Source organism: Drosophila mojavensis, unplaced genomic scaffold (assembly GCF_018153725.1).
Source record: "Drosophila mojavensis isolate 15081-1352.22 unplaced genomic scaffold, ASM1815372v1 contig_136, whole genome shotgun sequence".
In the NCBI taxonomy this organism is placed as follows: Eukaryota; Metazoa; Arthropoda; class Insecta; order Diptera; family Drosophilidae; genus Drosophila; species Drosophila mojavensis.
In genome coordinates, this window is record NW_025318667.1 from 27,548,799 (window position 1) to 27,563,695 (window position 14,897).

A 14,897-nucleotide genomic window follows, 5' to 3' on the forward strand; every position below is an offset into this window, starting at 1 on the left:
GTCGACGTCGCTGCCGCTGCTACTGCTGCTGTTCGCTGTTGCTGCTAGCTTCACTGCTCGCTGCGTTTCGGTTTCAGTTTCAGTTTCTTGGTCGACGCTCGCCGGTTCGGTACGTTCGCTTCGCTCTCGGTTTGGTTCGGTTCGCGGTTAGCCACGGTTCTCGGTTTCTTTCGGTTTTTCGGACGCTTCACTTAAAAAATTCTCAACTGAAATTTGTACGAAAAAAAATGTAATTGTAACGAATTTATTAATATTAATTTTTGTATGCTTGTTGGCCGTTCTCAATATTCATTTCGTCTGACAAGTTTCACTCTAAGCATGTGTGCCTGTGTTTTCTATTTGTTTGTGTGCGTGTGTGTCATTTTGTCATTTGAGTGTTGAGCTGCTGCTGCTGCTGCTGCTTCTTCTTCCTCATCATGTCGGCAGCTTCAACCCAATCACTCTCTGTCAAGAGCTTAGCTGGCCCTGCCTGCAGTGATGCCTCCACTATCAAAGCCGATGACAATCGATTGTTTAGCTCATACATACACGTATATACGTATATGTATGTCGAACATGTTATTCAAGTTCCATTTCCTTGTGCAACTTCCCAGCACTTGCCTTGACTAGCATATCATATCATAGCATGCGAGCGAGCTACGATAAGCTGGCTTTGTCATTTCATTCATTTCTTTTGAGTTATGATTTGACAGCTAACATAAATTATCTGCCGAAAGCCATATACAAAAATTCTTATATATTTTTTTCATTTTTGTTCAAGTTTTCCATTTCTATACCAAATCCTATACCAATTCCAAAACCAAAACCAAACCAAAGCCGGGCAGGAGCAACAGATTCAAAATGGTAAGTGAACATCTAACCCAGATCTAGCTCACATCAGCATCAGTCCCGCCTCATCTCATTAACCATCAGCCCGCACAGCAATCTCTGCCCATTAGATGAAAGTTTCAGCTGGTTCGCCCAAGCAGCCGCCCAGCTGGCTAACAGCTAAGTGAGCCGTGTGCCGTTTGCCGTGGGGCGTGTGGGCGGCTGCCCTGACGCAAACAGGTTGCCGACGCGCCGCGACGTTGCGTATACGCCGCATCGGCCACGTCCGAAAGCATTTTCTTTTGCTGCCGTGCTGTGTGAAGTGTCGACTCCAAAGTTGGTGTTAGATTCATAGCGAGTGGAATTTTGATGTGTTACAAGCCAGAGACGAAAACAGCAACCAAATTCTCACACTGAAGTCGTTTTTGTTTGTTCGATTTTTTGGTAAATACCCTGTAATTGTTGAAAGAGAATTATATGTAAATATTCTATCTGCTGTTTTCACAGAGATAACAGGTGTGAATCTATTGACAATATGAATAGAGAATAACTATGGCAAGAATTTCATTTGTGCATGTATTAATGATATGAATTGAGAATAACTATGGCAAGAATTTGCATTTGATATCGATAAATATCGATCTTACAGCACTAGTGGCCTATTACTCTAAGAATTAAGACTACGTCCACTGCACATATCTCTTATACAGGGTATCCAGCAGTCGCTTACTCACGTCTAGCACGCCCTTACTCATTTATTACTGCTTCTTCTAGCCCAACTCACGCGCCGCACAAAGCGCGTCTCCATATGGGCTGACTTGCCTTATTGGTACTTTGGATAATTATCATACTAAAAATAACAAAAAATAAAAAATAAAAAATCTACAAAAAAAAACTAAAAGAAACCCAAGCACAAACTCATCAATTTGAAAAAAAAAAAAAAAAAACTATTCATAAAAAAATATTTGTAAATATTTAACAACGTGCTTGTGCGCCTCCTCCAGTTAACGTCTTGTTTTAGTGGGCGAACATGAAACTTTCCAAAAAAAGAAGAAGGGAAAACAACAAGAAAAACAACAACGAAAATTGTAATCCCAGCGACACTTGAAGCTGATCACGCGAAAGCCGTTGATCCATATACATATGTTATACATTTCGACCAGAGCTGAGAGCTTGAGGCTGGGAGCTGAGTGCAACGCCCACGGATCTGCTGGGAAAAGCAAAAGTGTCGCTGACGGCCAACAGGCAGACTGCGATCTAACGGTGATCAGTTCCCAAAGACCAGCTCGCAAAACCAGCCGAATTCTCTGCGCGAAACTCAGCTCTGACATCATTCTCAAGCGTCGACATTCCAAGGCTAAATTTGGCAGCCAATTGATCTGAATGATTTATATTTCATTTATTTTCTCATCTACTTTTCTCTTTTTTCTTGTTTGTAACAAAATTATGTTTCAACTTAAGTATAGAAATTTTAGAAATATATACATATATATATATATTTCTGTAAATTGGTTAGATGCAATGGAAAGTAAAGAAAAATTCTTTAGTATTTTTCAAATGTTATGTATGGTATGAGACTTAATTAAGGTCTGATGAGTTCAAAGAGGTACATAGCATTATTATGTACATGAATCACAAAAAACATCAATCAATAGAATAGAATAGAATAGAATATAGTTGGGATTATTGGATATCCACCAGGCAGGAATACAGGATTTTAAACTGAAATATATATTAATAATATATACTTATACATTTCTCGAGCACCTCAAGTGTAAGATTTACTTTTAACCGATCACACTACATCAAATGCAGACTTAAACGAACCCACCAAGTCCTTCAACTAATCTTTCTTAAGCCTCAACTCCCTTCAACTCATCTTCCTTTCGACTCATCGTTCTCTCGACACACCTTTCATTCAACTCACCTTATTTCAACTCATCTTTCTTTCAACTCATCTGGATTCTCAGCCTACACTAGTAGTTACATTGTATCAGCTACTCATACATACTTAGACTTACAGTTTTTTAACCAAACGAATCTATTTAAATTCAAGTTTTGAGCTTGAAAATGAATTGCTATTAACTTGCGCACTTAGATTTTTAGTCCGTTTAGGGAATCTATTTATATCAGAGTTTAGATTTGAAGACTTTAAGGTCTGTTACGGAATCTATTTGTATAAATCAAAGTATACTATATATTATATATATATTAATTTATACAAATAGATATTTAAAATTACCTCTGTACATAAAATAGAATGAGGAATTGGAAATTCAATTGAAAGTGTTAAATTAGTTTTAATACTCACTCATGAAAATGAAATGACTATATTTATTTTCATTTTGATTTGAGACATATATGTACTCGTGCATATGTCGAATTATAAAATGTTAAAATTTTATTACATAGTATAATTTTATTAAGGTATCTCAGAAACCATAGTAGTTGAAGTTCAAATTTAACGAGTGGGTATTGTGCAGTCGAAAATAAAATTAATATCGATTTGTAATTCTAAATTAAAGAATTTAAAGAATTACATAGTCAACTGCAAATGCGGCAAATTATTTTGATGAATGCAAAAATATAAATTTATAAATTCTGTTTAAATATCGCATTTCAAATTCAAATTGTTTAACACTTGAGCAAAAAATTACAAATGCTGCAAAGTGATTTGAGTAGACTAATTGAGATAAGTCAAATAATTGCCGTTTGATTATTTTACGACTGTCATTAATGGGCCTTAAACTGAATTTGTGTGGACCAGTCTATTGGGCCATAAAGAAGAGATGAATCGACTTATGGACTGTGTGCTCTATAGCTGGATCAGACAGTACAGAAATAATGCGCCATGTCGATCCATACATGTATACAGGCGTAGCATATGTAGTCGGGTTTTTGTGTGTCAGGGTCAATGACCAGTGTTAAGTGATCTGCTAAGATCTTGAGCAGCTCGACAGTGCCACCCACCCCAGCCGCCCGAGCCGCGCCCCGGCGTGGCTCAAATGCCAATTACTTATACGCAATGTTGGCCGAAAGCAATAATTTGTATGGCTAAACATAGCGCCTCGTTGATTGACAGCATTGATTGATGGCCTCTGGGCAATAACAGCAGCAGCAGCAGCTATAACAATATTACAATTAGAGAGCGAGCGAGAAAGAGGGAAACAAGGAGAGTGGGAGAGAGTGTGCGTGTGTGTATGCGTGCTTTGTGAATCATGCGCGCAATATTTTAATTATCGCATTTGAATAAGCAAACTATAAAATATAAATTCAACAAAAATTGAAATAAATTGTTTTCACTTACTGCGCTTTGTTTGGCTTTTCAAGGGAAAACTTCGCCGGCTAAATTGTTTACGCTTGTTTACTTTATTATTTATTGTTGTGGCTGTTGCTATTGCTTTTGCTGCTGTTGTTGTTGTTGCTCTTATTGCTTCTGTTCATTTGGCTACCTAGGCGGCTCTCACTCTGATTGCGCCAATTAGCTGATAACAGCTCAAAACCCAATCAATGCAAAACAGCGACACATTGCACACAGGTGTAAAAGGTGAGCCGCAGAAACACTCTGAAACTGAATCAAAAATGTATCACTCACATATAAAAATTCTTTTAGTTCGAACGACTCTCTAAATAGCATCAAAAATAAGTTGATGTTATATATTAATTTTATTGAATAAAAAGGTATTTAACAATATTTAGACTAACATGTTTTTATTTAATTAAATAAAAAAGTTTAAGTAACACGTGATATATGCACTTGGAGTAATTTTAAAAAGATTTTGTTTTTCCTTTTTTTAATTTTAATTAAAATGTGTACATTTTTTTCTTCGCAAGCCTTGCTGCGCATTACTTCCTAAAGTTTTAACAAATACTATCTAAACTAAAACAAAATATTTCGAAAAGATAATATATATAAATGAATATGTATATATATATTTATGTAATATGTGTATTACTACTTCGCTTATAGAGAATAATCTGTGTATCTAATGAAATTTTAAATGCACATTTATATGAAATACTTTTTAGACTTTGGACTAATTCGATTAAATATTTCACTATTCTTACACATATTGTGCGTAATATAATTTTTTTACCATATATTTTTACTATCAACTTATAAGTTGGGTAACATATTATATATTTTCTATTTTGTTTAATTTTTTTAATTAATTAACAGCATTAACATTAACAACAATAACAGCAATAAGCTCGAATATTTGGTAGCATTATTTCGGGTAGCAATATTATATAGGAAATTAATTTTATGTCGATTCTAAGACATTGTTAGGGTATTAGAGCGCGACTCAATTTGGCATACGCATTGACTTATCGTGCGGGACTTATTAGAACTAACCTCTAATTATATACAACATACATACATATGTATGTATGTGTATTAATATATAAGCTATCCATAATCTGCATAGATTGCAGATAATCTATCCACTTTGTAACAAATCATTGCAATTTAACATTTCTACCGAAGCATTCCCATCGTACAGAGCATTAACAGTGCGTCATCGTTGAGTTTGCTGTTTACTTTTTACTTTCATTTGTTTTTGTTTGCTGGCCAATGGACGCCAAAATGTTTCGTTAAGTTGTGCGCTGCTTCTGGTTTGTTTGCCTCCGACTTGCTGCTGTTCATGTTGTTGTTGTCGTTGTTGTTACTGTTTTCTTTTATGGTAGGGCACTCTTAGTATGTGGAGTGTGTGTGCGCGAATGCGGCTCTCGCGCTCGCCCTCGCTCTTCTTCTACCTCTACCTCTTCCTCTTTACTCTCTTTCGCTCTCACTGCGTGTCGATTTGCGTTCATTTGTTTAATTCAATTCTAACTCTAGCGATGATCTAAGTGAGACGTCGCCGCCTTCATTATTACTGTTGTTGTTGCTGTTGCTACATCTGGCGCAAACTTTAAATAAGCAAGTAAAACAACAACTGCAACAACAACAACAACAGCAACTGGCAGCGCTAGTCAGGCAGCAAAAGTGCTGGCAATTGCTAGCCGAAAAATTAATGTGCATTTAATTCGGACAAATTAAATTCGGTGAGCGGCGACGTCGACGTCGACGTCGACTTCCCTGCCAGCAACATGCACGCACGGATGCACGCACACACACACAAGCAAGCTCATGTGTAAATAGAACAGCAACAGGCATAACGGTGAGCGCGTTTACCCCTCTCTCTCTCTCTCACGCTTTCTGTCAGCTGAAAGTGCAGCGTGTAAATTGGCCAAATTTACGAGCTGCTGCCATTTTTCATTTTTATGGGCAACGATTTTCATTATATGCGCGCGCTTGACGTTTACCGTTTGCCATTTACCGTTTACCACTTGGTTAGTGGCTTGCGTTATGTGGTGACGTCGCCTTGCTGTTTGCGTTTTGTTCTTGTTGCCTTTGCATAACCGTTATCAGCGACAATCAGTTGACGCCTGTAGCGACACCTCGCAATGGTTTGCAACTCGGCTAACGAGCCTCGACGCCATGTGTGCTTAGCCATGACACACCACCGTGGGTGGCCCAAGCGGTTAGTGGGCGATTCCACTCAATATGGTGGTCAACCATGGAAAACCGACGAAACGTCCATTACGTGCCTGCGAAACGATGATAAATCCAGATAGTATCGAATTAGTAATGCCAGCCATACGCAATATACCTGAAATTATACTTATAAGTATATATAGATAGTCATCTATTATAGCCTAGGTCTAGCATTTGCCATGAAATTTATTGCAATTGCGTTCCAAACATCTCGCTAAGTGCTACAATCTGTCCGCATCAATCTCTCTGAACCGAGTGTAAAGTTCAAGGCGAATACATTTAAAAAGCCGAAACTTCTTGATTTGATCATTTCTCATTTGGAATTTTATAGGAACATTTCATGAATTGAATTAAGTGAATGGCATTAAATCAGCTGATTTCAGGTTTAATCTTGGCCATAAAATATGTTTTAACTAATTGAATTGATTGCAATGTTAGTATGCATTTATCACTCAGAGTATGAAATTTCGGGAATTGAAAGCGATTTTATGGCAAACAGTGAATTGAAATTAATCAATATTAAATTTTTAATTTTTGCATAATTTTTCTTTATTTATTGAATGATTTAAACATGTTTTTTGTACCTGAAAAGAGAATTTTAGATTGGTTGATTTATTATACGCTTGTTTCTATGATTTCAATTCAATTCATTTTGCTGGTATCTGAATAGAGCCTTGAAACTGGGCACATATTCTCAGCATATTATATAAACTGTTTGGATTTTCTCAATGGACCAGATTTTACAATTTACAAACTCTGCTCTATTTTACATTAATCTAGAAATTTTTAACATAGATAAGCTTGCACATATTATGCTTATAGAGGGCGTGGCAAATAGCTGGGAACCACTGTTGACCTCCTCTATGACATAAAAAAAAAATGTCAACTTCTTTTGGAGCATGAATAATCGAAAATGAGTGGTATCTCTTACGGCTTCCTCAGCTTGCGTTACTGTCGACTCCTCCTCTTCCACGCCCTTGTGTGACGTGTCAAATCAGAAAATACTATTTGGAGCTAGAATCTCAAAATTTGCTAGATTAACTTAATTTGAAGATTTGCTAGAAGTAATTTCAACATTTCGAGCTGAGAACGAGTATTGCCCGATTGCACTATTCTCACTTGTTTTACTGTAGATTCAAATCTAGTATATGAAAATACTAGATTTCCTGTTATGAGCGTGTTTTTGTTGATGTTATAAATACTATACTATAGTTTTTTAAATGTATAAATTACACAAATAATTATAAGACTTGATTACCTTTGATGTTTAATTAATGAACAGAAAATGTCGAAGCTTCCATTTGCTCATCTATTTAACATCATATATACACACACATACATATATGTATCTCGATTATATATGTATGTATATGTATACATATGTACTGGATAAACACAATTATGGCCATATAATAAGCATATGCAATCAAAATACTAAAGCGCTGATGCTCATCATTTGATTGTTATTGTTATTGTTATTGTTATTAAAACAAAAACAGAAAAGTGTTTTGTGGTCAGCGCTGTGAGTTACTCAAATTCAATGTTTTTGTTGTTGTTGCGGTTTATGAACTCAAGGCATAATATCATGCCCCTTTGGGGAATGTACACATAAGTGCATATATATTATATAGTCTATAAGCCCATTCATTCTCTCACATTTAGTCATCCACTCATTCCACTCACTTTGTTCTTACAATCTGAACTGGGAAAAATGAAATTATGAAATATTTGAACGAATTGCCAACGTGATTTTCATTTTAATTAAGTGCAAGTTGTATTATTATCTGAATATTCACGCAGTCGGACTCGGAGTCGATCTGTCACAAGTGCAATGAGGTCATACAGCAGCGCATCATTACGGCTCTGGGCAAGACCTGGCATCCGGAGCACTTCGCCTGCAAGGACTGCCAAAAGCCCATCACCGAGGCCACCTTCAACATACAGAACGGAGAGCCGGTGTGCTCCGACTGCTTCGTGAGCAACTACTCGGGCACCTGTTTCGGCTGCAAGAAGCCCATCCTGGAGGTAAGCAAGCACCCATCCACCCGCTTCCCACTTATATACATATATATGTATGTATGTATGTACCGTGATCAACCTATAGGCAACACCATTGACATCATCGCCTTCGTCTGTTAGCCATAAACCCGGGCTCTTTATGAATACTGTCAACATTTGTTCATCTAGTCTATAAAGCTTTTTGTAATGCATACGAAACCTGATTATATTTTAGTCGTCATGTGTGCAGATGCAGATGCGTCTAGCTATGGGTGTACATGCCTCCTATATACTACTCAGTGCACGATAGCTCTTTATACATACAGATCGCACAGCCAGTTTATCCAGCTCTTTGGGTACGGCATAATCACAGAGACAGCGACAGACACAAAGGCAGGTACACAGATCAGAAGTCAAATATCAAACAGATGTAGACTCACATATAAATACACTTTAGCACATCATTAGCTCACAGTATAAAAACTATTTTAGCTCACAATATCAAATTATTTATTCGAGTATATTTGACGACAAATAAGATTTCGTTTGTTCTTCACCGCAAATAATAAATATATGCGAGTTTTGAATAGTCAATCAGTTGGTTACATTATGTAGAATTTTAGGTATGCCTCTAAAGCATTTAACTGGAGAGCGGTATGATTGGGAGATCCATCCGGAGGGAACTATTGACATGTAATTCAAATATTTCATGATATAAGAATATATGCATATCATATCAGCACACGATTGGAATATTCGATGCGGCCGTATAGAGGATGCAGCTGCTCAAATATAGAGCTCGTATTTGACAGATATATATACAAGCATATACTATATGTATATTTTATATCGCGCATAGGACTATTGCCCCTGAATGTATGCAATAGATTTTCTCCGTCAGCTTTGATATAACTAATGCGCCTAGTTGGAGGTACTCAACCAGACTTTGCCTAAGCACGGTAAAAGTTTAAAAAGAAGCACTAATACAGTTTTTTTTTTGTGTATAAACATTGAAAAATGATAATAAAATAAGAAATAATATAAAAAATCATTTTAAAAAATGTATTAAAAAAATATGCAATTTTTAAAATTTGTTTTCTATGTTTTTGTTTTCTTTTTATATATTTTATTTATTTAATTTTGCTTTTACACATTTAAAAAATTGTATTTTTACTTCAGTTTTTCTATTGCCATTGCAGTTTTGATTTTTAACATTTTATTTTATTTTATTTTTTTTTTTTTGTAATTTGTTCAATATCGACATTTTACATAAATTTTGTTTTGCTTATTAGTAGTAGAAAGAACTACACAGTAAAAAATTTAATTTCTAGAATACATATTTCATTTTATATTTTATTCATTTATTTTTATTTTTATATTATTTTTTCAATTTCTTATTATTTACTTGTATTTTTGTTTTTAATTTTACTATTACTTTATTCATTCCTTTTTTATGTATTTTTATTTTTATTTTTTTAATTTCTGTATTGAAAATATTGCCTTAATTATATTAGTTGGCTAAATTACAATTGTGTGATTTTCTAATGCTACTATTAGCCAACCGTTAAAGTGCATTAAGAATGCGACACTGGCTGCCAAAACTATTCGTTCCGCTAAATTAGCGCCATCAAGGCCACTCGAGTGGGGGCTGAGCATGAGCGATTGATTGGCTATGATTATGCATATTATGTATAGTGTGTATTAGTGAAATATTTATATCTATATACATACATATATAGTCTAATTTTGATTGTAGATTTGCTGATTTTGAAATAATAATAGTAAAAATACGTTTATCGCTTGTTGACAGCGCACCATCAAGGCCATGGAGCAGTCGTGGCACGAGGAGTGCTTCGTGTGCGCCGGTCCATGCCAGAAGCCATTGGTGGGCACCTCGTTCTATGAGCGGGACGGCCGGCCCTACTGCCGCATCGACTTCGAGCAGCTGTTCGCGGCGCGCTGTGCCGGCTGCAGCCAGCCGATAACCGAGAATGCGATTGTGGCGCTCAATGCCAAGTGGCATCGGGATTGCTTCAAGTGCAAGGTGAGTGCAGCACAATGGACTCAATGCCGGCAAATGTGTACTATCTCTCTCCCTCTCTCATCTCGATTGCAGAAGTGCCTGAAGCCCATTACAGCGAGCACGTTCGCCGTGGAGGACAACAAGCCGCTGTGCACGGCCTGCTCGGACTAGGAGGTGGCCCAGCGGGGGGCCGGGTGGGCCAGGAGGCATTACATTAATAGATGTTTCGCTGTATATTATAGATGTTTATGGTATTTGTAGTATTCACAGTTGTTGAACAAAAAGTTAAAACCTAACGAAATTCCTTAGAATTTACTATGAAGAAATTCAAAGGTCCAAATGCTAACAAAGGGTATAAAAAGCGCTAAGCCACTCTTCCACACACACACACATACACATGCACTCGCCACTTGGTAGAGCTACTCCAGCAAATGCTTTTTGCTGAGATAAAGATATATTGTACATATATCTTTCTCAAATATTTTTTTTTATTATTTATAAATTGCATTTGACACGATAAATGCATTTAGAGAAGAACAGCTGCCAGAACTGTCAAGAGTTCGTCACGGCTCTCGAGAAGTGTGGGCGGGGGAGTAACGGTATATATTTATATTAAAGAAAAACATATAATTGTGTTTACATAGTTGCTAAAATACACACACATACACAAGTGAACATTTGATTAGCTCACAGAATGTTGCTGTAACACTCTATCTCTATCTATCTTTCTCTCTCACACACTGTTTATATTATATATTATATTCTAACGCGCGCTCTCTCTCTCGCTCTATTTTCCATCTCACATGTTATCTCTTTCTAAAATTGTATTATTATACTGAAGCTATTATATTATATGAAAAGAAATACATGACAATTAATCTTGCAGCACAGCATTTACTTTCTATTGCCCTCTCTTTCTACAGAACTATTGCTCTCTCTCTCTTTCTTAATTGTGTTATGAGATTTAGCTAGCGTATTATCCATTATTGCTAATGAGAAATGATTTATAAGAGTTGAATGCATTTGTTTTGACTAAAGGCTAAATTTGTTATACAGGCGTCCGATAGATCCTAGTACAGCCAACAATCGGCCATCTGAAAATCCCTGGCATAATATATATAAATTAAATATTCGAAAGCGGTTTTTGTATTAAAAAAACATTTATTTACTTTCGGAGCTGGATTAGAACTGACTTAAGAATAATTATACAAGTAATATTTATATGAAAGCTGCCGCTGCTGCTATTGGCGTCGCTGCCGCCGTGGTCACTGCTGTTGCTGCTGAATAGGTGTCTTGTGACACGATGGCTCTCACGGTGGTTGCTGATCGGTGCGCTGACTCGGCGCTCGTGGCGGAAATGCGCACGTTGACCAGAATGTGTTTTGGCCAAGTGCATTGATCTTATTAATATTGCTGACGATAGGCTCCCACGGTTGCGGTTGCGTTGCTGTTGTATTCTGCTGACAAAGCGCACGTGTCAAAAGTGCATGCACTGGAGCCGTGATATAATTGGGCCGGTGCAATGCCCTTTTGTAGGGTCTGTCGTTAACTCTTCCCCCCTTAGATGCGGACGTCCTCGGTCGCAATATAGAAAACTTGAGCATTTTCTCTCTTTTCTGGCCTGTGGTGGCTGGGGTCTTTCGTCTTAGCAAATATCCAACTACGGCCATAATTATCAGTAGAGTTCCAGAGAGAGTTATATTGATTGTTGCTCTTATATCGTTGATGCTCTTTAGGGTTTCTAATTTTCTTGTGTTGTTTATTTCCTTGAGCATTTGCAGTGAAAGGACTTCGTCGATCTTGTTTGTTTTCGCCATGATTTGAAATAGCGGTGGGGTGGCTTCTGCGAAGGACATTACTTTTGATTCGTATATGTCATCTTCGATGCGTATCGTGGAGTTTTCGAATTGTACCAGGAAGGTACCATGGAGTTCTACTTCCTCTTCGTCGATCTTGATTGATCCATTGAAATCGTTGAGCAATATTGTTCCGACAAACAGCTGTTCGTGGTTGGGTACGTGTTGATTGTTGATAGCACGGCAGTTTGGAGGTTGGCTTTTTAATAGTGGCAGAGTACAAGTATCATTTCTTAAGTCGACTAACTTATTTTTATTACAAATTGTTTTTTCATTATGCGACTCACATGAGTCTCTTATAGCATAGATTGAATTTTCGCATTTTACAATATTTTCGAATTTTATTTCATTGATATCATTTTTTCTTTTAATTGGCTTAATTAACATGGGTGTACAAACTTCATTTGAGATTAAAGGTATGTTGATTATATAGAGTATATTTTTTCCATTACTTGCGATTTTTATTTGGCTAAATTCTAACAATTCTTCTGCATTTAAGAACATGATTTTTTCTCTTTCTAGTATCTGCTCTATTATTTTGACTTCGGATTCTGACAATATTATTGAGTTTATTGTATTTGTTTTTGCCCAGTCTATGGCATGAATTAAATTAGTTTAATCGTCTTTAAAGATTTGGAGCTTGTATTTAAGAAACGTGATTTTTTCCTCTTGAATATTAGAATGATTTTTTACAATTTTCATTATGTTATTTGAGGTTTGTGTTATTTCATTGATTCTATCTTGCAATACTCTATTGATAACTACTTGTTTATTATTATTTTCTAATTGCTCATTAATTTTTGTAATTAGAACCTCGTGGTCACTATGGTCCGGTGTACCGGCCAGCCATTTCCATGTTGTTCCCAATGCATTAATTGCTCTTGCCACTCTTATGGAGGGTTTGAGTCTGCGCAAGTCATTTCTGACGCTATTTATTTCATAATTTAGCAGTGGGTACATCTGGTGTGAGGTGCTTATATTGTTAAGGTTTTCTTCGAAAGTTCCGAAGATTTTTTCATATTCTGAAATGTCAAATACGTGAATAATTTTGAAAGTTCCGTTCTGCATTGCCGAAGTTCCTGTCTTTATCGGAATTAACTGAGAGTGTGAGTAGTCGAGGATTGTGGTTATACCCAGACATAGCGGTGCGAATATCCTGTAAATTACGTTCGAATGTTATTTTTGTGGATAATTTTCCCTGAAGCTGTTCTAATGGTTGAATTCCTGTTTTCTGCTACAGTTTCTTTCTTGTATTTGGGTGTGAGTTTTGAACCTAGGCGCTTGTTTATTTTTACATAGACTATCTCCCCTGGTTCGTAAGTTTTAATTTCCTGTCTCTCTTTATTGTGGTAATTTAAATCATATTTTTGTTTATCTAGTAGCTTGTTGGATATTATCTTCCTATTCTCTTCTGTTTTTTCTGGGTTATCCTGAACTGTTGTGCCGAAAAATATCTCTATTGGTTTTTTTTTAGTAACTGAATGGTAGGAGGCGTTATATTCTTGTACTGCTTTAAAGAGTGTATCTGTGAAACTCATATCTTTATTGTCTTTTCTTAGGCAAGTCATTATTTCTGAAAGAGTGGAGTGGAATCTCTCTATTTGTCCGTTACTTGTTGAGTTATATGGAGGGGTTGTATAAACTTCGATACCTAGCTGGTCTTGCAACAAAAACTTTATGGAGGCTGAATTTAAAGCTCGTTCGTTATCGATTACTACAGTTTTGGGCATACCGAATGCAATTAGTATTTCTCTTAACAGGATTTTTATATCTTCTGCTGCTCTTGAGTTTAGAATCTTGACTTGAACGTATTTTGAGAATTTATCAATGCTAGTTAAAATAGTTTTATTTTTTGTTATATTAATATCTATATGAATGATTTCGCCTGGAAATTTGGGAATTGGTGTTGCTTGAATTGCGGGATGTGGAGGGTGTCTATCATATTTTGACTCTCTGCATGTTAAGCATGCTTTTGTAATTTCCTTAACTTTTTTGTGGAGTTGTGGGAAGAAAAATTTTTCTAGAATTTGGGCTTGATTTTCTGATGCATTTCTGTGTGCTCGTCTATATTCTTGCGTTATAATTTTATTCTGTTCATCGACGCTTGTAATGTCATCTACCTTTCTTTGGGTATATCGTATTTTATAATTTGAAAAGTGAAGTGGATAGAATTCCTGTATTTTGCCCATAATATGTTCTGGAGTAAATAAGCCGTTAAAAAGTCTTGGGTCAAGTCGTTTCTTGAAAATATCGATTAATTCGTCTTCGGTAAAGTGGGGTTGTGTTACTGTATGCCTATGGTATGTAGGGAAGGGAATTTCGAATTTATAATCATGCTTTTCGCCGATTATTATGAATAACTGATTCTTGAAAACGTTAATAGGTGTTTCTATTGTAGGGATGAGATTGTGTGACGAACTTTCATCACTCATAACTGTGGTTTCTGTACTATTGATTTCGTTTATTGGGTTTCTTGATAAAGCGTCTGCTACTATGTTAGTGGTTCCTGGCTTGTACTTTAACTCGTAATTGAACTCTTCTAAGTAACTCTTCCAACGTTTCAATTTTCCGTTGTGATTTTTATTACTCAGAGCAAAGGTTATTGGTTGGTGGTCTGTGAATATAATAACTTTGGCAGTTCCAAAGTAGTAAATTCGAAGGTTTTGCAATGCCC

General features: G+C 36.3%; 1 protein-coding gene across 2 annotated transcripts; it reads left to right on the plus strand.

Annotated features, from left to right (window-relative positions):
• The first annotated feature begins 125 nt into the window (after nucleotides 1-125).
• On the plus strand, nucleotides 126-10,663 carry LOC6584852 (transforming growth factor beta-1-induced transcript 1 protein). Of its 2 annotated transcripts, none has more exons than XM_002010457.4 (5): nucleotides 126-215; nucleotides 761-843; nucleotides 8,147-8,371; nucleotides 10,155-10,388; nucleotides 10,461-10,663. In XM_002010457.4, the coding sequence occupies exons 2-5, from the start codon at nucleotides 841-843 to the stop codon at nucleotides 10,536-10,538; spliced, it is 540 nt and encodes a 179-aa protein (XP_002010493.1). In that variant the 5' UTR covers nucleotides 126-215; nucleotides 761-840; the 3' UTR covers nucleotides 10,539-10,663. The 2 variants fall into 2 exon arrangements, with proteins under 2 accessions (XP_002010493.1, XP_015017124.1); XM_015161638.3 differs by having other exon boundaries at nucleotides 140-229.
• The last annotated feature ends 4,234 nt before the right edge of the window (nucleotides 10,664-14,897 follow it).